Source organism: Tympanuchus pallidicinctus, unplaced genomic scaffold (genome assembly GCF_026119805.1).
Source record: "Tympanuchus pallidicinctus isolate F22 unplaced genomic scaffold, pur_lepc_1.0 scaffold20, whole genome shotgun sequence".
NCBI classification, from domain to species: domain Eukaryota; kingdom Metazoa; phylum Chordata; class Aves; order Galliformes; family Phasianidae; genus Tympanuchus; species Tympanuchus pallidicinctus.
In genome coordinates this window covers 5,711,013-5,737,367 of record NW_026294722.1, presented here as the reverse complement: position 1 = coordinate 5,737,367, position 26,355 = coordinate 5,711,013, and the positions used below count along the sequence as shown (strand labels likewise).

At 46.2% G+C, this 26,355-nt stretch overlaps 1 protein-coding gene across 3 annotated transcripts; it reads left to right on the top strand.

The window, feature by feature from the left end:
- On the top strand, positions 1-25,508 carry SLCO4A1 (solute carrier organic anion transporter family member 4A1). 3 transcript variants are annotated; one of them, XM_052683902.1, is made up of 14 exons: positions 51-74; positions 8,140-8,218; positions 8,493-8,578; positions 12,042-12,942; positions 13,751-13,841; positions 14,647-14,768; positions 14,992-15,103; positions 19,363-19,517; positions 20,157-20,352; positions 20,897-21,062; positions 21,709-21,881; positions 22,024-22,088; positions 22,610-22,758; positions 23,592-25,508. In XM_052683902.1, the coding sequence occupies exons 4-14, from the start codon at positions 12,180-12,182 to the stop codon at positions 23,739-23,741; spliced, it is 2,142 nt and encodes a 713-aa protein (XP_052539862.1). In that variant the 5' UTR covers positions 51-74; positions 8,140-8,218; positions 8,493-8,578; positions 12,042-12,179; the 3' UTR covers positions 23,742-25,508. The 3 variants fall into 3 exon arrangements, with proteins under 3 accessions (XP_052539863.1, XP_052539861.1, XP_052539862.1); XM_052683901.1 differs by lacking the exon at positions 8,140-8,218 and having other exon boundaries at positions 10-74; XM_052683903.1 differs by lacking the exons at positions 8,140-8,218; positions 8,493-8,578 and having other exon boundaries at positions 1-74.
- The last annotated feature ends 847 nt before the right edge of the window (positions 25,509-26,355 follow it).

Below are 26,355 nucleotides of genomic sequence, written 5' to 3'. Positions count from 1 at the left end.
CAATGCCCGCGCCCTCGATGCGGGCAGCGGAGCGCGGGGCGGCGACAAGAGGGCAGCGGCGGCAGTGGCGGCAGGTACCGGCCGGGGGGACCGGGACCGGGATCGCAGGGACATGGGAGTGATGGAGGGCTGTAGAAAGGATGGAGGACTGTAGGAAGGATGGGGGAGCACAGGGTGGGTACCGCGAGCTGCTGGCTGCTCCGTGATACCGGGAGGGTTCTGGTTGCACAGCCGAACCGGGGACAGTGTGGGCTCTGGGAGCGGCGGGACCACCGATGAGATCCCCTTCCCCACAGCTCTGCACCGCTCGGGGAGCCCCGAGGCGACAGGGATGGGCGCGGGAGGAGCCGTAGAAAAGCCCCGCGATGGGGATGGGGAGCGGACATGGGGATGGGGGAGCTGGGATGGGGGTGGAGGAGCGGGGATGGGGATGGAGGAGCGGGGATGGGATTCTTCACCGGGGTCCGGGGAGGAACGGATGGTGCCATGCGAGTGTTCTGTGGTCATCGTGTGCGGAAACGCGTGTCTCGCTTCAAGGGAAAAAAAAAAAAAATAGCCGCACGCGAATCGAGACTTTCCATTTGGGCTTTCAGCGCGATGCTTTCAGAACGATACTTTTTACCACGGTGTAACTGAAATTCGTCAGGACTGAATCATTTCTTCTTTTTCTCCCCTTCCCCCACCCCTCCCGTTACCATATTTCTACGGGAAATTAGAAAGGTGCAGAGAAGGAGTGGAAAGTAGGAAGAGCTGGTGTGGAGGCATGGCACAGCGATGCTTACAGCAAGTGAAAGGGATGTGAGCAATACTAGCATCCTTATTTCAAGGGAATAGTAACTAAGTTAGAGAAGGAAGGCACAGGCAGCACGCTGGGCTAAAATCGCAGTGCTCTCATTGTTTGACCTGTATTACTTTTGGTAACCTATTTGCTCAGTTGATATGAATCTGGAGTGTTGTAATAAAAACGTGCTTTTCAGCTTTAAGTCCTCAGAAGACTCTTCTGGATGACATTTATCACATGAGTTTGTTGCATGTGTCTTTTTATAACCATTCTATAGTCTGATTTTACCGAGCAAAACGCTACAAACGTGAAGTTATCCCAGTCTGCCACTTCCATTTCTCCACCCCCCCCTCAAACCCTCCCCCTTTTCTGGGCTCCTATATGGAGTCGCTTGGTTGTAAAAGCACACATTGAGATCGCATCTGATGGAGAACTAAAACAAAGGGGATCTTTAGAGACATATGCCTTGAGCTGTTGTAAACGTGATAAGTAGGATGAAACAGGGTGGGCGGGGAGAAGGAGTTAGTCAAATAACGAAAAGAAAAAAGAAAGAAAAAAAAAAAAGCGAAGCTATTTTTATGCAAAGAGATCCAGCCTGCAGGCTAGCGCAAATGATGTGAAGCGCTGCTCACAGCCCTGTGCCTTGGGGCTGCCCGCTAACTCCTGCCCTGTGTTTGGCACTGAGCGGTGTGAGTGTGCCCAGGTGTGCCAGGAGTGTGCAGGACAGTGCTACGTGGATCCTGCCCTCAGTTACCCCCGTGGAGATTCTGCCCTGGGATGGCAAAACACTGGAATTCCAACAGCAATCGATGCACGTTGTAGTTATTCCTGGCTCTGGGAACTTAGGAGCTACCTGAGCAAGTGCTTACTAGAAATCTATACAGGAATTAGAGATTCACAGACAAGAGACAAGATAGGATCAGCCATTACCAAAAGAAATAACCCCTGTTTTAGGAATATCAGCATCCAGCCGCTCTCCCCCTCATGATTTCCAGTTTCAACCCATCGAGGCTGCCTTAGTCTCTTTCATGTGCCTGAAGCATGCTGGATGCTGCTCCTGGTTTGGATCTTTACACCCTGCAGCAGCCTAAAATGACTCATGGCTCTGCCTTGTGCCGATCATTCTGTTCTTTCCCTGCTGAGCCCTTGTTCTGCTCCCCTTTACTTCACAATGCACCAAGCCCTGCTACCTGCCTTTCCCTGAGGGTTTGGTCACAACCCATGGGTGAAGGTGCCAAATACTCTGTTTTGCCATTTGGGTTTGTGGGTTTCTTCGTTCTGTTCTCTGAGCTGCTGCTCATGCATTGATTACTCAGACCCTGGGACATTTAAGTCTTGCACAGTCCCATTAATGCAATGATGAGCAGTGGAAATGCTTCGTAAGGTGCATGGCAGCACTTAGCAGAGCTGATAGCTTGCTGCTGGCGTTTCAGGATAGTGAGATGCTGGGCACGGTTTCAAGGGGAAGGTTCCCTTCCCCCTTTGGGTTCTGTTCTTGATAACAGGACGCTGGTGTTACAGCAGGGTGCAGGGTGGATAATGCTCTGAAGTGCATTGATATTCCAGTCTTTATTTCAGTGCCTGATATGAAATGAGTCCTGCTTACCCAGGATTCAAAAACTGTGTTATCTGGGCCCACTTCTGGGCTGATCTGTGCTGATGAGCACAACAGCACTGGGACAACAGCAGCTCTTCCTGCCCCATGCTTGACACACAAGCACAGCATGTTAGCAGCTCCCCCAGCTGCCCTAGGAGCTGCTATTGGAGCTGCTACTGTCCTTTTCCTTTTCAGAATGGATTCAGTGCTAGACCTCCCCATGACATAATTAGTTCTGTGCCGTCTTGGCCCCGAACAACATCCCAGTGATGCTAAACTGGGCGATCCAAGAGGAAAGAGATTCTGCAAACACTTCCATGGAAAGTGCTCTGAGGGAGCACTCATCTGTTTGATGAAACCCAGGCAGAACTGCCCATCCCACCCCAGAAGTCGGGATGACTGATTGTAGATGAGTGCTCAGAGAGGGCCACTAAGCAGTGGATGTTACATCAGACTTTTTGTTTGTACCGACAAGATGAGTAAGTGTAGTATTTAATATTGGCAGAACGATGTTATTCTAACTTTAAGTCTCTCTTCAGGCAGAAGTACTGATAAATCAGGGCAACTACCATATTGCTGGTACCAAAAATAATGTCATTCCAGGTTTACCAGCAATGGGAGTATGTCAGTGGTGGGAAATCTCTGCTTTATTCTTGTTATCCCTGTTGAGTGTTCAGCAACAAAGATGTTAGGCTGATCTCCCACTGTGGTGGTGCTGGGGAGCTGGACAAAACAACCTTTAAAGGTCCCTTCTGACTCACATGATTCTATGATTCTATGTGTAGTTACACTAAAACTAAATTTGATTCCTCTTCTTTATATATATATATAAATAACATATTGCTGTGTGATGTCAGCAGTCTTCAGCCACTTGAATTCTCAGATCTTGGGCTGGGTCTTCCAAGCATGAAAACGAAATGCTGACAAGTTTTTTTAACCACTGCTTGGTGGTTTGAAGGAGTTTAGGAGTCTTTTTCATGTGGAGAAAGCAAGGCCAAACACTTTTATTTCCCAAAAGATAGTTTGACTTTGCAGTGCTCTGGCTGAAAATAATCCAAGAAAAAGTACTTTTTGGCTTTTTTGTAGATACGCATTTGTGAACTCGAGTGCTTCAGATACTCTGAGATAGGGGTTAATTTTCTAAATGGCACTAAGAGATAGAAAAAGAATACATCTAGGTGACAGAGTTCTGCTAAGTGATCCTAACCCACCGTACAGAAATAAACAGTTCCCCACAGCATCTGAAGGGCACGGGCGCTGCTCAGTTTTCTGTTCCCTTGCATCCTCTTCTATGAAACTACATCAATATTTTTGACCTACCATCGTCCAAATAAAATAGATTTGAACTTTTAACTCAAGCTTTCTCTCACCTCACAAGCTGCACAGGAAACAGAAGGCTGGCTCCTTGTGGGACTGACCTGCTTCTGCTATGCTTTGGTATAATGGAGGCCAAGGCAGATGCCACAGGGCTTCGCGTTAGCATAAGAATTCCCCCAAAAAGGGATTGCCTGTCAGTGCTTTCAAAGCAGTTTTACGCTTTGTATTTTGGAGTGGAGTCAGTGCTGAGGAGGATTCTGACCAGATGTGGGGCTTCTTTACAGCGTTGCCCCACGGAGCTCATGAGCCCCTTAGCGTGTGTTCCTTTTATTTGGCAGAAAACCTTGAAGGGACTACTTTAAGATGCTGAAGAAAATGAATTTAAAATGAGTGCAGAGTAAATAACCAGGCTGTGTTCATGCCACACAGGACTGCAGGGGCTGTGAGGGGCAGGCAGGTCCTCAGCAAGGCAAACCAAAAAGTTCCCAAGTCAGAAACAAGAACCACGCCGTGCTGCTGCATGGGAGCAGGAATCTCTTGAAGGCAGTTTTCAGATTTCTGAGTATATCTGTCCCCTCACAGCTGCCCTCTGAGGCTGCGCTTCTCATCCATGAGAGCACAGAGGGTACAAAGCAGAAGCCGTGCCCACAGAAACGCAGGGACAGCAAACCCCTCTGAATTCCAGCAGATGTTTTGGGTTGACAATGGGAACATTATATGCCTGTTTATTCCTTTATCTCAGGAAGAAATACCATTTGGCAGCAATTTGTTCCCTGGCAGTGGGAATGAATTGCTGGCCTGATTGAGCCTTGTGAGAGGAGAGGGGTGCCATCCTGTAAGAGCTTTGCAAAGCCAGCAGCGTTTGTGCTGGCAGATCACACACACACACCTGTGCACTCACTGTCCTATGGGCCCACCTCACCACGTCATCAGTGCTGGTGCTGATCTGTGCTGATGGCTTCAAGCATTTTTCCGCCAGCATCTCCCAAAGTAATTTCATGTTTTCTGGTCAGCAGTGATTTTTACTCCTTGTGCTCAGCCACGTGGAAGCATCAGGCCATAACACAACTGCCTGTGTGCACCCTGCTGTGCTTTGTGGCCATCCCTGAGACATTCTATGCCTTCTGCATTAAGTCATGGCTGCAGCCATGATAGGGGATTGCAGCAAAGACATTGGTGAGGACTCAGCATTTTGGAGGTTTCTTTCTAAGGAAGCAATGACTTCAGGCTGGCTTCTCAAAACCTCCTGCAGTTCTCAGGCCATAATATTCACCACGTCGCTTCTGCCTGTCCCCATTTGCATGATCAGCAGTCCTGCACACTGCTCATGTGCTGCCCTCAATCTCTGATCCATTCTCTTTGGGTCTGTGTTCCTGCCTAAATTTCGTCACTGCTGTAGTTTGTGGTTATGGTACCAGTTTGGCATTTTGAGTCAGAGAAGGAGGATTCCTTTGACGGGGATCATCATTTCCTCTTGATTGCATAATAAGGATATGTTTTTCTTAAAGAAATCTCCAAACCATGATGTGTTGCGTGATCAGATGCAAACGAACCCCAGTCTGACGTGGTGTTTATTTTAAGAGGATGAAATACGACTGTTTTGTTTAGCTCATCATAGGAGGGCAGATAGTGAGTACTTGGTGCCATGAGACTGCAAGGAAGCACACACTGAGTCAGAAGTCCCACAGCTACATGACCTGAGCACTGGTCTGGTCCGAACACCCTTGTGTCACATCAGCTTTGTGCCCAAGGGGTCATTTTGCACCATCTGGCTTTGTGCTAGATCAAATACAGTTTCTGTTATTGTAGCTAACAGGAGACCAGAGTATATTCAAAATAATATGCTTGGCTAATCCAACAGAAATATGATTATATGCCCATTCCTGCTCCAGATCATATCTGTACTAATGGGTGATTTAGAAACACAAAAAGCAGTGATGGTGGAGACATGGCTAGAGAGCCATAAGCAAGCTGGACCTGATGATCTTTTCACAGTGAGCAGTAGAGACGATAGGAATGTCCAACTCCAGTTAGATATTTAACTTTTAAACAAGTGATTAAGAGAGAAATCCCATTCTTAATGCAGAATGACATTGCAGGGAGTCATCTGAGTCAGAGAAATCAGGGTTATTTAACTGTGTGTTTTGCATGCTGTAGTGCCTTCCTAGGTGCTCATCTGAGGTTAACCAAAAAAAGGAACAGCTGGAGTTCTATGGTAGAGTGCCAAATGGCCCATTTCAAGCAGCAAGTTCATTTAAGTGCTGTCTGGGAGTGCTGTGCTGTTCCTGTGCTTGGCAGGAATCTCAAGACTAATACCTCGGAGGATTAGAGAGCATCACTGAATGTTAAACAAGATCCAGGCTAAGCGGTGTGCACCAGTGAGCTTGTGCTCTGGAGGATGTTTGGAGAAGCTATTACTTGCTGATCTGGAAAAAAGAGCGAGCTTGTGTGGGTAATACTCTTCCTTCAGCTGAATCCTTCCTGTATTGGCTGTCTCTCTACCCTTCTCTCAGCCTGTCTTAGGGACTCATGTGCTCTCTGAGGATGGTGAATGTTGGGGGATGCACCTTGTGGGTTGATTTGTGGGTTGGTTTTTTTTGTGTGTGTGTTGTGGTTTTTTTTCCTGTGATGCGTTCATCTCTTCTAATGTGCTCTCGTTACCCCTGTATTATCTGGGTTAGGACAGGAACTGGGGAGGAATCTAATCCACCAACAAGGCACAGAGCTGGAGAATGTGTCTTAGAAGGCTGTGAGCTGCAGATGTCCTGCAGCCTGTGCTCTACTGGTAGAGCAAATGGCTCACAATGCATGGTTGGCCGTGGAAAGCCCACCTGCTGTAGAAAAGAGCTGCTGGAAAGCAGTCTCTTCTCAAGAAGAAACAAAACATGAGTTAATCTGGATATTGACATCCTACCCCACAGCCTACAGCATGTAAAAGTGGTGTAGAGGCTTTGTCCCATGGCAGATCTTCTTCCTCTGTGCAGGAATTCATAATGCCTGGGATTTCATGTCATTTTCTTCCCATGCTGCAGCAGTAAAGAAAAATGTAGAAATGTACATGTGTCTCCTGATTGCTTTGGGTGGGCTTTTTTGCATGGGAGACAGTAGTAAGAGGGGCAGCGGTCTGAGCTAGGGTATGGGTAGTTATAGCTGCAAGAACAACAGCATTTCTGCTCTTGCTGCGTTACAGTAAAGCCAAATTCCCAGTTCCTGATACTCTGCAAGGGGAGAGCAACTTGATGTAGTGCATGAATTGATTGTTCAGGGGAAAAAAAGCCAGATGGTGATATCTCAATGAAAAGCCTGTTCCAGCAGCGATGCAACAGACAAGCATGTGGAAAACCATGCAGAGGCTTTGCTGCTCCAGCAATGACTGTTACCCTCTATTTATGAAGAGGCTGCGCTACTGATATATAATGTTAATACACCACCTACACCACATCTTGCTGATGCCAAATCCACCTGTTTGTGGCAGGGCTTCCCCAGAGTTTCATGGTATCATTTCCTCTTTTCATTCCTACCTTTGCACTCATCTAACCAGGAAGTTTTAAAAAAAAATGTTCCTGTAAGTGGTGTTAGTGTCAACATCATGATATTATATTTATCCTACACTCAGCATCCTCGTATTGCATAGCATAGGATGTTGCTTTTTTAATATAATTGCTTTAGACACAGCAAAGAATGGTTGCTTCATTTTCATAATTTGGCCCATTCAGTTTGGTCACCTCATCCAAGATTTGCCTGAATCATCATTTCTTGGAAGCAAGAAGGGATATGTATAGGAACTAAGTGATAATCATGGAGGAAAGCTGACTCATGGTTTATGCAAAAACACTGTCCTGGATATCGAGCTTCCTTAAATGTCCTTAAGAATCCAAATGCTGGAGAATAATGTGTGTTGATCTAGATCATGGGAAAATACTGGGGCTGCATCCGCAGTGCTGGCATGGAAACTTTCTCATCATTGATCAAACTTAGGGGAAGGAAAAAGACATTAAAGCAAGAGTGACATTAGAGAGAGGGAGTTAGGCATTATGGCATAAAGGAACCTTTTGTCTGGCTAATCTTTGCTGCAGCAGAATATTGTTGCCTGGTTAAATCTGCTCTGTGTATTGGCACGGCAAGTTTTTGAAGATGGGCTGAGGCAGCTGCAGCCAATTGCGTTTGCACAGATAAGCTGGAACAAATAAGTAAGCTCAGAAAATCTGGCTAGATTTATCTTCAAAGCATTTTCAAGCAGCTAATTGAAAATTATCCAAGCCACCTTCCTGATTTCTTGCATATTATTGCATTAATTTGCCAGCGAATGGAAGAGTGCTTGGAAAGCATACAAAGGGTTTTGTGAGTGCTAAGCTTTGCTAGCTGGACGTTATTTAATTATAATTGTGTCCTTGTTCCGGTGATAATTTAAAGCCAGCTTCTGCTGCTGGTTTCTGTGTTTCAGACCCTGGTGGGACTGATCGCTTGACAACACACCTCTGGTGCACCTGCAGCGCTGCCACTGGTGGGGAGCACAGCATTAGGTATCCGTGAGCTCTTTGGGTGTGTTTCTCATTCCTGAAACATGTATGTGCAGAATGGTGCTGTTCCTATTGGAATTGCTGATGAAAGGCTGCTCCTGGCAACAGCAGCCTCCCCCGTATTGCTGAGCCGAAGGGAGGCTTTGTAACTGTGCTGTAACAGGAGGTCCTCACATCCCCTGAGTAAAGTTCCCCAGCTGCCAGGACAGCAATTTGCCGTGTTGCACATCCAGAGAACAGCCCGGTCACCGCGTGCCTTCTTTTATCTCCCTCTCAGCTGAAGCAGCCCTCGAGGACAGACGTGTTCTCAGGACCACGGTATGGATTTGTCTCACTTCTGCGAGGCTTTCCCCTGGTAAACCAGTGAGTGGATTACGCTTGATCCATATGGTGTGCATCAGCTGCAGCAGAATAATACCGATAATCCTCCAAGCCAAGTGCAACACAAATTCACTGTTTGTAACTGAAAGAAATTAAGGGTCCAAACCTCGATGAATTTTTATCCCTGTGTGGAGTGATAGCAGAGCCTCGTGTGTGAATGTGGGCTTTCCCAAAGGCAGGTTGGCCATGCAGCCAGGGCAGGCTCTCCTGTAGATCAGGGAGGAGGGCGGTTGCCCTCGTGGTTCGCAACACATTTTCTGATCACTTGTTTTCTCTTAGCAAGTGTGCTGCCATAGGATTGAAGAAATTATTAAATCTGCCCTGTGCTCGGCTGTGGAAAGCAGAAATGATGAGTAGATGACATTTGCCACAATAATACCTCATGAAATTCAAAAATCATAGAGTGAAAGGAAAGATTTGCTTCAGCAAATAGGATTATTTCACATGCCAGTTAGGAGTTAATTAGTGACATTAATCAAAGGCCTCAGCAGAGACAAAGCTTGTTTTTATGGGTCCTGTGACTTGTTAAGTGATCACCTGATGAAAAGCTTCTAAGTTTTGCCATTTTGCTATTGATTTAATGGTAAATATTGGGGAGAGGGCAATCTTTACAAATTTCATTATAAGATACATGCTTTCATTGCCTTGCTACTGCTATAGTGTTGATTTGGTACTGTTGGCAGTCTGGAATCAATTGTATGTCTTCAAAAATAATAACAATAACGAGAACAAGTCTTGCAGCAAAATGAGGACATCTATAGCTTTGACATAATAGTATTGGGACTGGTTCAAAGCAAGCAAGAACTTACCAGCTGAGTCATTAAAAACAGAGATGGATGAGAAGCAATAAGTAGATGAATAACAATGATTGGGAAGTGCATGAAGTAAAGTTTTATTGTGTGTGTGCATTTTTTGTTGTTGTTGTTGTTGTTCTAAAGTGGCACATGGCTCACGTGGAAGCTAATCTGCCCAGTGAATGTGTCAGTTCCAGTTTGGAAACACTTGGTGAGATAGCGGGCTGTGAGGTAGGCACAGCGTGCAGCACAGGGCTGCCTGCCTGGAGCACTGGGTGCAACCCTTCTGTGCTGGTGCAGGGGTTGGATCAGAGTGTGAGGCTGCTGGGCACGGGGGAGGCATTTGCTGCTCCTGTAAGGGATACACTGAAATGCTTCATTCCATGTTTACTGATAACTCAGTAGGATTAAGGGTAACAAAAGTCGGAAGGGAGGATGCTGCGGTCACTTGGAGCTGGTGGCCAGACTCCTCCTCCTCCTACTTTAAAGATGGGAAAACTTTAATGCTAATCTCTAATCTCTTCCTGACTCATGAAATGTGTACTGATGGAGGCATCCTGCTGCTGATAGAGGCAGTACGAGCGCTTCCCCCTGGGTGCCCCTTTGGGAACTCTTGGCTCTCCATCCTACAAGTTAGCAATATGAGATGGGCTTATTTAACCTGCTGAAGTTGGTGCTAGCAAAAACAGTTGCCAGCTAAGCAGCCTTCTTCATGGATAGACAAATGTAATGGCAAATGTGTGGACTGCATCTGCAGTCTGTTGATTTACGCTTTGGTACGTGACCCATTCTGCTCCTTAACGCCTGATCCAACAGCCAGTCATCCCTTCTGAGTTTATTTATTGTTTGCAATATTGCAAAGATGAGAAAAATAGATCTAGAGCCGCAAGAGTCATAGGGACAGTAGAGGGACAAAAAAGAGAAAAATTACAGCCATACATCCAAACTATTATCCTTTTATGCCAACACATTACACAAGTCTGTCCCTTCAGCTATACTTTGAAACCTGCAGATAGTTTTTGCATTTCCCTGTGTTAGCAGTAACACAGGGAAGGTTTCTAGTGCAGGTTTCTGTGCTGACAGCACCCACAGACACAGCTCTGGGTGTGGCAGTGGCCCTTTTGCTGTGAAATTCACCCTGCCTCTGTACTATCATCAAATTCCTACAGAAACCTGGACACAGATGTAGTCGGTGCCCTCTGGTCCTCAGAATGGGCAGTTATCTGCAAATGAAAGGCCTCATGCACTGATGAGTGCATCTCATCTGCTAAACCAGTGCTGTTGTAGCACTACTGACATCCGTTTATATGGGGTGTATCCTCTGACCTTCCGGGGTGGAAGCAGAACCTTGATAATCTTCTAAGCATCAAATTCTTCAAGCCTACCTGCCCTGGTGCCTCTAAGAACCAATGGTAGAGGTCAAACAATTCTACTGTTTACAGGAATATTCCTGCAACATTTCCAGGTTACAGCAATCTGAACGTGGCTCATTTTATTGGGACAACAACCTCCTCTTTTCTCCCATTCCCTTAGATAAATCTAAAGAGGAACATTTTTATAGGAGGCCCTTGAATAAATATTGACAGCAAATGCTGGGCAATGCTGAATGCTTTGAAAATATTCTGTAATAAAGCAGTTCTTGCCCAGTATTCGTTGTGTATTTAAGATCTGCACTCAAAAGAGAAGTTTCTTTTTTACATCATTTATAGTTCAGCCAATACATTTAACTAAAAAAGCTCTTTTTGTAAAAAATTTATTTTCTTTTTTTCTGCAATGTTGAGGTGCTGGGATGCTGGGACAGCACAGGAACTGTTTGAAAGACAGTCTGCATTGGTAATCAGGTTAACATCAGCTGCCTGTGCCCTCCAGCTTGCTCTGCAGCAGCACGTAGTCTAATTAGTTATAGAAAGGATTTTACTGAATAGTTGTAAACACATCTCAGGGCCTGGGATAAAATCAATCCAACTGTGGAAACTTCTCAGGATAATTATAAACTGTTATTAGCACAGTGTGAAAGAGAAACCAAAGGACTTCTAACAGTGGGAAACTTGTAGCTTTCCACAAATTTCTCTGCAGGAAAAAGGGAAGGGAAAGAGGCTGTGCCTAAGAGGGGAAAGGTCCAGCATCGAACTGGGATCACTTTTAGGGAGAAGTGATGAAGGACTGCATCAGGCAGGGAGCTGGTCTTCAGTGTAGCTTTTTAATGCTCATCTTTTAAGATAAGAGGTGGTGGTTGTAGAGGATGTTCCAGACGGATGGAAACATTTATTCTCCAGAGTGTGGTGATGCACTGATATAGGCTGCCCAGGGAGGTGGGGTGGATCACTGTCCCTGAAAGCATTCAGGAGCCATGGAGATGTGGCACTGAGGGAGATGTTAGTGGGATGGTGGGGTGGGCTGGGGTTGGACTTGGTGATCTGGAGGTCTTCTCCAACCTTCATGATTCTGTGATTCTATAAACATAATTTTCTTTTCTGTACTATTAATGGAACCCCAATACCTGAAGTACTGGCACACTGTGGTGGAAGGCAAACGCAGCCAAACTGCACAGCGAAATGCTGGTACTTACTGAGAAAAAGCATTCTACAAAAGGAAATACAATTATAGGTTATAGCATAGTAAAAGTATATGTAAAATTTCTCTGTTCACAGATTGCAATGATCCTGGCTCAGCCCTCTGCCATCTAATGTGTGTGCCAAAACTCACAGCCCCTCAATAGGCACACGCTGACCACCCCACAGAGCAGCCCCAGCCGCAGCCAACACTGGACCCACTCTGCTGTGCCGTTCATGGCAAAGCCCCATCACTTAACGGGAGAGAATGGCTTCCACTTCTCCCAGCCTCTCGTCTTCCCCAGCCCATCCCCTGTGGGTGAGGACAGCCCAGCCTTCGATTCAGCAAGCGGCACGCCACTGAGCAATGGCACTCCCAGCGGCACCGAGTCCTGCGGGCTGCCCCTCTGCGAGGCCAAAGGCATTAAATACATCTCAGCCGAGCAGGAGGAGCTGGCGTGCGGCTGGGGAGGGTTCACCCCTGGCTGCTTGCAGCTCTTCAACACCTCCAAGGGCGTTTTGTTCTTCCTCTGCGTGGCTTCCTTCCTGCAAGGCATGACGGTGAACGGTTTCATCAACACGGTCATCACCTCCATTGAGCGCCGCTTTGACCTGCGCAGCTACCAGAGCGGGCTGATCGCCAGCTCCTATGACATCGCCGCCTGCCTCTGCCTCACCTTCGTCAGCTATTTCGGGGGGAACGGCCACAAGCCACGTTGGCTGGGCTGGGGCGTGCTGGTGATGGGCCTGGGCTCCTTGCTCTTCGCTTTGCCCCACTTTACCACGGGCCGCTATGAGGTGCGCTCCTCGGCTGAGGTGGGCATCTGTGCCGCCAACCAGAGCCTGCCCTGCGCTGCGGCTGCATCCGGGCTCTCCAGCTACAGGTTTGTCTTCATGCTGGGGCAGTTCCTGCATGGGATGGGAGCCACGCCGCTCTACACGCTTGGCGTCACCTATTTAGATGAAAACGTCAAGACTAACTACTCCCCTGTGTACATTGGTGAGTGGCTGCCAAAGGGGCTGGGGGGAGGTCCGCTCCATCTGCCTTGGCAGCCCTGGGCGTTTTCACAAGAGCTGCTCCAAGTCTTTTGTTCCTGATGACAGACATGATGATAAGTAGAGAGAAGCAGCTGTCTGGGAGGTTTTCATTATTTTTTCCCCCTTCCAGTTATTGGCAGGCAGGCGCTGTGAGTGCAGCTGGGCATTTTTGCTCCTGCAGTCCTGCAGAGCAGGAGGCGCTAGTGTTCCTGGCACAGCCATCAGCTGAGGACAATCTCTCCTGTGTGCATGGCATTACCTTCTCTGGCCATCAATCATGTCCATGCAAGGCATTGCCCCTTCAGTACCAGAACACGGGAGGAGTGTTTGTTCGGATGCTGCTGGTGCAACATACAGTGCAGCTTTACTGAGAAAGAATGCTCCGTTCATAGATTTGTAGAATCATTTTAGTTGGAAGGGACCTGTAAATACCATCTGGTCCAACCCTCCTGCAATGACCAGGGACATCTACAGCAGGGTGCTCAGAACCTGCTCCAGCCTGACATTAAATGTCTCCAGGGAGAGAGCAGCCACCACTTGTCTGGGCAACCTGTTCCATGACAGACCAGACTGAAAGGTCTGAACAGACCTTCCTTGTTGCCCCTCTTTAGATGCTGAAAGGTCGCTATGAGGTCTTCCCAGACCTTCTCTTCTCCAGGCTGTTCATTCCTCAGTGCTGCTGGTTGTATTGTGGGTATCAGCACTCCCCAGCAGCAGCCCATCCGCTGTAGTTCTGCAGGTTCTCTAACACCGTTTGTTTTCCCTTTCAGCTGTTTTCTACACTGCTGCAATCCTTGGTCCTGCAGCGGGTTATCTGGTAGGAGGAATGTTTCTAAATATTTATACTGAAATTGGCAGAGAGTAAGTGGCTAAAAAATAATCTTGTTCCTTTTCCTTTATGCTGTATGTTTCCTTTGGGGTAAAAAAAAAAATCCAGGAAAATAACTCAGTGGCTGGGGGGAAAATGCCCACTGTGTTCAGCAGCATTTCTGTGGGGGGCGCTGAGGCTGGAATGGTTGATTGCAGTAATGCTGTCACTGGAAGAGAATTGCTCATGAACCTGTCAGCCTAAATCCTTCCTTATGCTGCACTGCCTGCTGTAACGAGGCTGGGAGCAGCAGGTGAATTTTTTGAATGAGTTCCCCCATCAGGCCAGGCTGCCAGCAGTGCAGCTTTTCCTCCTGGCTATCTGGCCACAATGCCTGGTCTGTCTCTCTTCGCTGTTTATTGCTTCTAATTTATTTTATCACCTCTTAGCCTATAGGCTCTTTGGCAGATGAATGGGCTGCAGTGGTTGAGTGGGTTTTTGGGGAAGGAATGGGTTATTTCCACCAGCTGTCTTGCTGAAAGGGTGGCTCTGGGATGGAACAAGGCTCATTGCAACCCCCAAAGCAGAAATGAAATGGGATGAGGTGAAAAACGCAAGCGAGAGATGAAAAGAGAAATAAATGATGTAATTTCTCAGGCTCACTAAGTGCTGTGCATCTGTCAGGCAGGACAGATGGTGGACATGGCAGAACTCTCCAGGAGAGGCAATTTCCTTCAGTGATATCCCCATCATTCCCCCAACCTCGGCCAGCTTTAGTGAGGGCAGTGCCCAGCTTTTCCCCTCTGTTTCAAACCACCGCCTCTCTCCCTTGTGTCCTTTTGCTTTTGTCTCTTGCAGGACTGACATCTCCCCAGAGAACACGCTGTGGGTGGGGGCATGGTGGATTGGCTTCCTGGGGGCTGGAGCAGCCTCACTCCTCATCTCAATCCCCATCCTGGGCTACCCCCAGCGCCTCCCAGGTAGGCAGCCTGCAGGGTTGGGCTGTGCCTGCACCCTCCTGTAGCAGGGAAGACAGGGTTGGACATGGAGAATGAGCTTCTAGTGTTCTAATTGTAATTAATACATTAATTTCACCCCTTGGCTCTTCAGACGTCTGTTTTCCTGCTGCAAATCCACCCCTTCGGTAACACCCATGTCTCATGTCTCACCTGTTCCTTGTTCCCATTTGCCTCTCATCTGCAGGGTCCCAGAGGTATATTGTTATGAGGGTGTCGGAGGCTCATCAGCTGAAGGATGGGAGCCACAAAAAAGCATCAGATCCAGACTTTGGGAAAACAGTTAAAGACCTACCTCGGTGAGAAAGCTGCCCGAGAGGGTGATGCACAGAGAGCTGGCTCATTTTAGTAGAGACAGTCACCTCCTTCACTGCCTCTTACAGCCTTTTTTGTTTGTTTGTTTTGCCTTTGTGTCTTCTGATCCCATTTATGTGTTACTACCTCTTAGCTCTCTTGCAAAGCAGTGATGCAGCAGCAAGTGAAATCCCAGGGCATGTCGTGTGGGCAAGCACACTTACACAGGTTTGGTAGGAAATGGTTTAAAGGAATCCTGGAACTTTGGGTAAAAACAAGTAAGAGGCCAAAATGAAATCAAGTCTTGGATCTTTGAAATCATTTATGATTTTCTGTTTTGCTGTTTTGAGTTTTATGTAAATGGAGATGCTTCTTTGTTTACTTGGCTTGGCTTCAACTGAGCATGGAGCTGTGGGTGCTGCAGAGAGATCTGGGCATTGCTTCATTTTGGATGGCAAGCTTGACATCAATAAAGGAGTTTTTCATTTTTGCATTTCTCCCAGGACCGTTCTTAGGGAGGAGTTTGCATCTGCATGTGTTGGCGACATGTTGCCAGAACCCATGCTGCTGTTATTTCAGAACTTTGTGCAGGCAGAGGAGGGCTGAGGCAGGTGCTGAGTGCAGGAGCTATCAGCAGCACTCCATCCGTGTTGAGTAATGCGGGTTCTCACACAGTGAGGGGTAGTTAAAAATCCTGGAGACCTCATGGGAAGTTTACCAGGGGTTAAGGCAGTTTCATAAAGAATATTACATGGAATAGATTTCAATACTGTTATTAAATGGCATACTTGACTTGGTGCCATTTTCCAAGGTCATGACTTATTCTCCACACGGAAATTAAATTCAAAACCTGCATTTAAATGACGATAAGGTTATGACTGAAACCAACACAAACTGGGCAGCAGGGAGGGATGAATTCAGAGTTTTGTGTTTTGCTTGCTTACCTTGAGCAAAGCTCCTACTATTCCTAATGAGGACTGTCCTAGCAGTAGTTAGAGGTGTCTTCCTCTAACTAAGGTGAGGAGTTAGAGGACTGTCTTCCTTCATGCCTAATGCCCTAAGAATGAGCACTGAAAGCAGCTTGGCTCATCTCGCACCATTCAGATCAGTCCAGTTCTCAACGTGCTTTTTTCTTGTTTTTAAACCTCAGAAATTTCTTCTCTTTTGAATGCAAAAACCCACCAGACATTTGTGTTCCCTGCTTTTGATTAATGAAAGGGAAGTGCCTTAAAGGCTTGCTGTACTGGAAACTTCCATTAAAGAGGAGACCACATCTGTGTGCAGCTCTTGGGTACGTGTGGCCCTGTGCACAGAGAAAAGCCAAAGGACACTGTTGCTTTTGTTTAGATAACAGATTGGCTGCTACAGATTTTCTCACAGTACAGACAGTAAGAGTCTCACAAAGATAAGAAGAAACACAGATGAAATAGAATACTATTCCACACCATCAGGTCTTTTATAAGAGAGCTTAATGCATTGCTGTATTCACAGTGCTCCCTAAAAGCAGGAGCGTGCAGGAACAAAGCCCAGACAGCTTAAGCTTCTGCCCTCTGTCTTAGTTTTTGGGCTGAGAAGGCATGATAAAAGAGCTCTTTCCTTCTGCTCGCATGACTGCTTGCATGGAACATCCCCTGATGTCCATGTATGGGAGTTCAAAGAGAAGACACATAGAGCCACAGCAAGGCAGCACAGAAGACTTGCTCCTTACTAGCAAGTAAGGTGGAGCTTGAAGATCACTCATTGGTTTGCCGATCTTCAGGGCAAAAAGCTACAGTCAGTATTTCGCTTGTCTCCTTTGGGCTACTAGGTAGGATGGGGCTTTGGCATGTGTCATGGCCTTACTGCAGCATCAGTATGGTAAGGAGAGGATGTTTTTCATTCCTCTGGGACATGAATGCTCCCGTCAATCCACTTGGTAGTGGTGATTGATCCACTTGGTGGAGCAGATGTCATTGCTGTGTGCTGGAAATATCCCTGTTCACATGATGTAAGATTGCACAAATGCTCATCTATCACTATTGACTGCTAGCACGTGGCTATGTGGTGTTACAGTCTGGCAGCTTGCTGTCCTGGGCATGCACTTCTCCTCAGATATGTTCCCCGTTCACTTAACAGGACCATTACAAGAGGAAAAGGTGCCCACGTGTCTGTATGAGTAAATATTTGTAGGATGAGGCTTTTATACATGGAAGGATACTTCTGGGAGGGCTGAACTCTCTGAAATCACTTTGGCTGCTAAACCCAAGTGCAGCCAAGACTTCTTGAAAATTATGTGGTTTCTGGGTGTGACTAAAATCCTGCTGCTAACGATAAAAAGATGTGTTGACTTTGTTGAGGTTTTATATGCATTATTTCCTAAATACCTCTTCTGTCTGCAAACAAGAAATGACGCAGGCCATTCATCATGCTGAAAGTTGTTCCTCTTAAATTTCCTACCTGCAACCTTTGTCCAACAGGCACAAAGTAATGCTTTTGCCAGGGAACCACTCTCCTCTTTTCTCTTCAACTGTAAATGGTGAAGGCATTGTATGTTTTCTACAGCAGTCAAGAGGCCCACAAGTAGTGTTTTCTAGCTAAGAGATTAGGCTTTTTTCTTCTGAAAGAAGTACAGTTGAAAAGACCATTCCTGTTAAATAGTTTAGTAAATTAAGACAATCCCAATAGCTGGACAATGGTTATTATAGAGTCCTCTGAAATCAAGGTGTAAGAACGTGTCATATATATGTCTTTCAGCCTCTTTGTTCTATTGACATAATGGAATTGTCCACTTTATTTGGGTTAAACCAGGTAAATCCCTGAATTCCTAGCATATCTAATGCTGACCACCACACACACTTGGTGGTTCTGCAGTAGATTTTTTCCCATTTCACATTTCTTCCCAAGCAGTAGCTGTTAACTGACAGTGCCTTTCAGTTCAGTGAGCATCCTCCTGGGTCCCAGTTGCTGCTGCTGCAGTGTGATGAGGCTGTGCCATACCCCAAAAACAAGATGATTTGCTGTACTGGTCAGGGCTAAACTTGGGGCAAGTTATGTGGCAGAATTTCAAGCTTGTTACAAAATGCTCCCTCCAAAGCAGTTCTCTTAGTCCAATATCCGAGATAGTGGGAAATAATTGAGGCCATTCCATGTGCCTGAGGGTGTTTCTGTGTCTCAGAGATGGAATTATTGCTGGATCATCTTTCTGCATATAAATGACATATGGCAATTTTTCATGAATATCTCTGGCTGTCTACTAAATCCCAGTAGGTCAAAAACAAAATGTATTGTTTCAACTTAGATGTTAATCTTCACATAAAACTATGCTTAGACTATGGGAGAAAGATTGCTTTCTGTTTTCCTGTGAGATATAAGGTGTTTTAGAGGTGCCTTCTCTGTACAGAAAGATTTGGCCTGGTATTTCCCACAAGCTGCAAAAAAAAACACGTGTTTGTAAGTGATTGTTAGTCTCTTGAGGACATGTATGCACTTGAGAAACACGTGTACATAGGTATATAACACAGCTTTATTCCCAGCTCATAAATGTTTCACACAGGAGTCCCAGGATAACTGCCATTAGGGACTGCTACAACCTTGGAGTGATTGAGATTTGGTGTCAAATAGAGTCCCTCCACAATTATGCCATTTAGGAGTGAAAGTTATTACATGCTTTGCATCCTGGACCCAAATGTTGGTAAATTACCACTGAAAAGACCCAAATAGAAGTGGTGGTCGTGTGGGCATCCTTAGTGCAAATCACATTACACACAGTGCTTTTATTTGCCTATCCATACTCATGTAGACCCATCTGGTGCCTTCATGAAGTCCACAGAGAAAAATCCCATATTGTCCCCTCCAGTTTTAGGTATTTGACTGACATTTCTCTGATTCCTTTGGATCCATCTGTTGGTGGGGCTATAAAAGCTGCGAAGGTAAACCTGTGACTGAGGGCATTTAAGACCACACAGAGTCTGGCTGCCCTGTAGTAGCAACATGTAGTAGACATGCAAGAGGTGTCCTATAATGCAGAGTTCAAGGGCAAACTTGATTCTCAACACGCAATCGAATGGGGAGAAGTCAGGGTCTCCTCTGCATCCTTCCTTGGCTGGTAGAACTCAGTAAGTTGAAGTGGAGAATGTCACTGCTCTTTTAAAAGCTCCTATTGGGATTCTTCTTTCCATGGGATACAGTATGGTGTGATGCTTCCCTGTCTTACATGTGGAGGGAATATATCTGAAATCGAAATGTGCCACAGCAAGTTCAATTCCAGTGTATTTGTCCTTCCCAGATCAGTATTGCTGCTCCTGAAGAATCCCACCTTCATCTTCCTCTGCTTAGCAGGAGCGACAGAAGCCACTCTCATTGCTGGGATGTCCACGTTTGGACCCAAGTTCTTGGAGTCTCAGTTCAGTTTAAGTGCCTCTGAAGCTGCTACCCTTTTTGGTAAGGAAACCTGGTTTTGCTATGTTTTTCAGTTTTCATGTAGAATGAGACAAACACACTTTGCCATTCCTTTACAGAAAGGTAATCGTCTTCCACTTATTAGGCAGTGAGGATCATTTCCTATCAGCATGTCTGTACCAAGTGTGTTTTCAGAGCTCTATCTACTGACATCAGTAAGAAATGCATCACTCCTGTAGCCACTGTCACTACCTGGAGAAAGGTGAAAACCTGTATTCAATTCCTTCTTGGACATAACCAGGCAACGTTAACAAGTGCTTCTAACAAGAATACTTTATCAGAAAATGGGAAGATCTTCAATTAACTCTTGCATTCCAGACCAAGAAAGTTTGATCTGAGTTCCACGGGTTCCAAATAAGCATCAGTATTCACGATGTGCTCCTTAAACTGTCTCTTTTAAGATCTAGAGGGAAAAGAATTTGCCTTACCAGGTTCAAGCCACATTACCCTAGGAACTGTGGAGGTTCACTTACTGTAGCAAATTTTCCTAAACTCCCACCAAAAAGCAACTCAACAACCAAAGGGTTATTCTCATGCAGACACACTGCATGTATGATAAATGAGAAACTCTTCACTGATATTTCTAAATCTGTTTGTGCTTTTTTTGTCTCTCTTTTTCAGGCTATCTGGTTGTGCCGGCTGGAGGTGGAGGCACATTCCTAGGAGGATTCCTTGTGAATAAATTCAAACTCCGCTGCTCAGGAATCATCAAATTGTGTTTACTTTGCACAGTGTCAAGTCTGCTAGCTATTTTCATTTTTTTCATTCACTGCCCTAACATGCCAATGGCAGGAGTAACCCAGATGTACAACGGAAGGTAATAACCATGTCTTGTACTGTGTGGCCCTAGTTGGAATGTAGTGCCAAACACATGGTCTTGATGTTGGCCATTGCTTAGGGTTAGAGATGGAAGGTAATGTCCAGTCAGTCTTAGAGGCAGATATTGAGGGTGAGAACCATATCCCCAGAATACATATATCCAAACTTTGGAATTTAACTGGGAGTGTAAGCCAGAAAGAGGGTCAGCAGCAGCAACGTCTCAGTCTGTCTACTCTTCTGTGGTCTTCACAAGATCTCCCCCTGTACAAACAATGTGGTATAGACTAAAAGTGGGATCTCCTGTTCAAAAGTAGATATCTCCTTTTGATCTGGTCACTATAGCATCCTTTGTAGCTGCAGAGTTCAGTTCCTGTTTCATAGCTACAATAAATGAGATGAAACCCTTCCCAGGCCTGGTGTTACATTCTCCAGAGCTCTTTTGCATCTTCTATTTCTCCTCTTCTCCTTCTCATTCTTTACCTTTTTTCATCCTGGAGAACCGTTCTGGCTCTCCCCACTGACTGTTCCCATGCTTCCTTCAGCACTTTGCCTGGTGGCCAGCTGAACCTGACAGCAGTGTGCAACGCAGAGTGCGGATGCCTGCAGGAGACCTACAGCCCTGTCTGTGGAAATGATGATGTTATGTATTACTCTCCTTGTCATGCTGGATGCAGAAAAGTGTCTGAAAACCTCCGGAATGGCAAGAAGGTATGTCCCACAGCACTGTGTATTGATAAGGCAGCAGCACACTATCTTTGCAGTGTTCTGGCTGGCTCTGCAAAAGCATGCTCAGGTTTGGGCTTTGTTGCAAGTTAGTGTAAAAGGCAGAGAGAGCACAGAGCAGATGGAGGATGTGCCCAGGGACCACCTGGAAGGATGTTAAAAGGTTCCTGGAGGTCACCCTGCTTTACTTCCCTCAATGTGCCCAACTTTGATTTTGCCCCACTCTGGGTCAAATTGCACTGAGATCTATGGGATGTCACCCAGGGAAAGAGGGAAGCTTTGTGAGCATCTAATTCCTAGCCAGTGCTTATGAGAGTTGTTTTGGGTATTCAGTGCACATGATGCACCTCCACATACTTTCTGAATACAGCTTATAGACATAAGAAAATGCTCAAGATAGGTAATGATGACATTCAGTGTTGAAGTGCTGCCTGGCAAACTTGATTTCTATTATTTAATAATCTGTTTTGAAGTAGGTTCGTCAAGAACACAGCCTGATTTCTTTTTCAATCCACACCAGGAGCAAAACCAGCTGCTTTCTGCCCTCTCCAAATTCATTTCTTTTTAAAACCCAGTCCTGACTATCACCATGCTCTCCCCAGCAATCTAGTCACCAGCCTTTCTTTCCCAGGTCTACCGTGAGTGTAGCTGCATTGAGAAAACTCTCCTGCTTGGCCCCGGTGAGGCAGAAGCAGGGAAATGCACTTCCCCTTGTGCAAAAAGGACTCTCCTGCTCTTCTTCATGTTCGTGGTGATCCTCTTCACCTTCCTGAGCAGCATTCCTGCCCTGACCGCAACGCTACGGTAAGCCCAGGATCCTCTGCAAGAAGCCTCAGTTATCCCACCTCCATTTTACCCCATTGGCACAAGCCCCAGTGAAGGCACAATGGGAAAGTTGGTGCCATGCAGCCTGGTGGAGCTGCTGAACTGCCCTCTTCTTCCCCAGGTGCGTCTCCGACAGGCAAAAGTCATTTGCACTTGGGATCCAGTGGATCGTGGTCCGAACACTAGGTATGGTACAAAGTAGCACAGCACATCTGTGTGGTCTGTTGTCTTTGAAGAGTGTGCCCTACACTGTTACATGTCCAAAAGAGGTTGGATTGGAAGTGGAAGGGGTAGGACATGAGGTACTGAGTGGAAGATGTTTTCCCTTGCTTGCCATCCTTCAGAAAAGAAACTTAATTTTGTTTGCATAGTGTTTGCAAAATGAATGAGGGATTCCACAACGCAGCACAGATGGAGCAAAGGAGAATGTCCTGGCAGTGTGTCATTATTTTAAGAAAAAGGAGCAGAGGCATTGAAGGCCCTCCTTGGGACTTGTGCAAGTAGTAGGTCAGGGTCAAAAGTCAACTGACTGGACTCTCACTTCTTGAAATTCAGTATGCTTTGGGCACATCTCTGAATGTCTGTGGGATGAGTTTGCTGCATCATAGTAGGCACAGTGCCTGGTTCATTTCTGCTAGCACCTTGTGTCTTGCAAGACTGGTGCACAGGTTCTGCCCAGTCTGAGGATTGGTTCTGTCTTCCCACAGGAGGTATCCCTGGTCCCATTGCCTTTGGGTCAATGATCGACAAATCCTGCCTGCTCTGGCAGGACCAGTGTGGTGAGCAAGGCTCCTGCTATGTGTACCAGAACTCAGCCATGAGCCGCTACACCCTGGTCACCGGGCTGGTCTACAAGGTGAGGTTGGTGTTTCACACTCTGATCAAGCAGTGTTCAGGAGGCAGCAGCTCATGCTGGGGGACAGTCTTACAGAACTGTGCTATGCCCATCTGCCCCCTTCCAAAGCCAAATTAGACCTTAAGACAAGTAGTATCCTCAGGGAAGGCAAAAGCTTCCCTTGCTTCTCAGCAGGTAATGGTGCTCCAGGCACTGTTCTTTTAAATTCCCATTCCATTCCATTCCATTACAGCTTCTGCTGAACCATAAGAAAAATCCAAACACCGAACAGTTACTGAATGATTTTTGCTAAAAAATGGAGTAAAGTATATAACTGCAGTGTTAGTGAGTGAATGATGCCGTTGTGGGCACACTGTAAATAACCATTTTCTGATCACTGCTAGAAAATATGAGAGCATAGCTGTGTGATTCCTATTTATTAGCTGAAAGCCATCATTTCAACTGCTCCCAAGTAGGCACTTGATGTAGAGATCAGTGTTTAGCAGTTATTGTGACAAAGTGGCTTTCAAAATCCTTTGCACACTGAAGCTCTGCTTTTCTGGTTTGTACCCACTGAGGGCCGGGCATCTGTTTATGGGGACAACAGGAAGTAATGGGATATAAGGAAAGATTTCATCCCAGAAAGAGCAATCAAACACTGGCACTGGGAGGTGGAGGTGTCACCATCCCTGGAGGTATTCCAGACATGGCAGATGTGGCACTGATGACATGGCTTAGTGGGCACGGTGGGGATGGGCTGATGGTTGCACTTGATGATCTCAGTTTGGTCTTTTCTAACCTAAATGATTCCATGATTCTGTGATTCTATGATTCTGTGATCTTGGTGGCTGCAGGTGCTTGGGACAACCTTCTTCACCATTGCCTGTGTGCTGTACAAACCACCGCCGACAGAATCAGCCCCCGGCAGCTCAGATACATCAGAAAATGGCAATGGGAACCTCCAGGAAAACAAACCTTCGCTCCCAGCTGAGGAGGATATATGAGGCTGTGCACATGCCAGTGACTTTCTCAGTCTCGAAAATACGACAAAAAGACATTGTGCAGCCCCGAAGTTTTTAATTATTAGTAACATTATCACTTTTTTTTACTTCAAGAGAAATAATTTAATTAATCACTGGTGTGCTTGCTATTTTCTGAACAGCAGAAGCACATTCCAAGTTGAGTGCTGATGCAATATGCAGTTATTTAATTTTATTTAAAGAAAGGGCTACCGTAGCTTTATTCTCTGTCTGTGACAAGCAAGGACCATGATCTCCATGAGTGGAAACAGACACCAGTAACTCCAATGGAGTGAGTGGGGTTGAAGCCACTAGAGGATCCGGTCCCTAATATCTCAGTTGTCAAGCCAACTGTAGCAAAACTTCCCATGAGACTTCCTTGCCTGAAAAGACACCTGCTGTCCTGCAATCTGCATTGCAAAGATGACTGGCCCTTAAACTCCTGGATGCAAAGCAGACAGCCCAGCCAGCACTGTCTTCCTGCAAAACACAGCTTCACATCAGTTCGTGCTGGCGTCCTCCAACCTTTGTGTTTAGAAGCACAGCATCTGGTTATGCAAGCTGGTATTCCTGTGCAATGGGAGATAGGTTTGGGATGAGGTTTGTCCAACAAATCCATCACTACACTACAGGCAGAGATCCCTGGGAGTTGCTGAGCACTGTACTTCGCTGCCTTGTTTCCTGCAGGGTTTGCATCGTGGTGACACTTCATTTTTTTGTTGTGTTGTTGAGAGGTGATGCCTTTTTGCAATGTACTGTGCAAAACTTTATTGTGTTTCTTGCTGTTTGTTGGATGCAGGAGGATGTGAGATACGGAGCTAAGTGATGGTTCTCTTCGGTTGCCTTGTACGATGTTGGTTTTGGGTACATGCAAAAAGTCAGAATTGATTTATTTTTCTCTCAACTGCTAGCTTAAGGGAGAGCTCACCATAATGAAAGACTGCTTTGTGGAAAGGAGATGCTGACCTATGCCCAGTGTGTGCTTCAGGCAGAGAGGGCAGCGTTTCCAAAATGGCTTTGAGTGTGCACCTGCAATACTGATGAGGAGTAAAGAGGGGGGAATCTAAGCATCCAGCAGGAGTTCCCCTGGCTTCCCCAAAGCCCCCGTTGGGTCAGAGGCTCCGTCTGCCTGCATTTGCACAGCCTCAAGGTTCAGGTACAGCTGTGGAGGGTGGGGAGGGTTGTGGGCAGCCCTGGAGGTACTGCACTGAATCTTCTGTTGAACAGGACATATGTTACTGAGCTGCATTGCTGGCACTGCTCTGTGCCAGGTGCTGCTTGGAATTGGTTTGTGGTTGTTTTGTATATTTTGTATATTTATGCCTTCGTAAGCAGACATGTAATGAGCATTTTTTTTTTTCCTGTGGCTGCTTAAACATTGTCAGCTGGTGCAGTATGATGATGAAGGGCACAACGAGTACAGAATGCAGGAGAGCCCTGCTGTCCCAGAGGGTCAGGATTGGACACATAGATGCAGGAATTGACCTCAGCATCACCCAGACACCAAAGGCTTCTTCACAACCTGGCCTGGTTTTTTGAGGCACCTGCAGACCATGAATTTCTCTTCCCTCTTTGCCTTTCTCAACTTACAGATATTTTGGGTACAAGCAGGGATCTCAAAAGGGGAAAACGCATGAATGTATTTTGGGAACATGTTTTATGTATGATGTATTTATGAAGGTAGAAATTTTTTTAATATATAAATATATATACGGATATCACAATGCAATCCTTGTGCTTATTAAATGAGCCTCATCTGCTGAACCTCTTGTTTCCAGGGCAAAATAAAACATTGGGGTGGGGTGGGAGAGGGGGGTTATCCTGATGCTGTGGCACTGATGAGGGATGGATTTCAGGAAGTAGTAACTGGACACTCCTAGTAGGAGTTATGTAGGTGTACAGGTAACTTCGAACAAAATATTTGAGAGTATGTTTCCTGGACCCATATAAAGTATTATAATGCTATAAAAGGCCTAGAAATGTGATGGGCATTTCTGCTTGTGTGTGTTTCCATCAGCCTAACAGGGTCCATCCAACTGGTGGGACAGCAGGTGACACTGAGACCCTGAGGGTGTGAGTCTTGTGGTGATGTACACCTCCTTCTAGGGAGGATAATAGCTTTTGAAGGCAAAATAAGCTAATTGGTTGCTGAGGAAGGACCAAGAGGGAAAATTCTCTGCTGCCACATCCGTACCCGCAGTGACCCTTTGCAGCCACACGACGTCTCCCAGACCCACGCTACGTAAATGAGGGCAAAGTCCTGTGTCGTTTGCTGAAGGGATGATTCACACTGCACAAGAATACAAACAGCAGTTGGTATTCAGGAAATGTCACAGGGAGGTAAAACAAATGGGAGCACGCAAGGGGCTCTGAGCAGGAAGAGCCGCACGCTCTTTGTTGTAGGCAACAACCCGGGCAGTCAATGAGCCTTTCTTCTCCAGCAAAGAGTTTGCAAACTTCCTGGAGGTTTTAAAACAGCAGCAAATAAAGCTGTACCTGCGGTTCAGAGATGGATTTGAAGTGCTTCCTGCCCTGGTTTGTCCCATCCTGGAGTGCGCAGAGAGGCCAGGCAAATCCTATCCCTCGTGGTTCCTTGCAG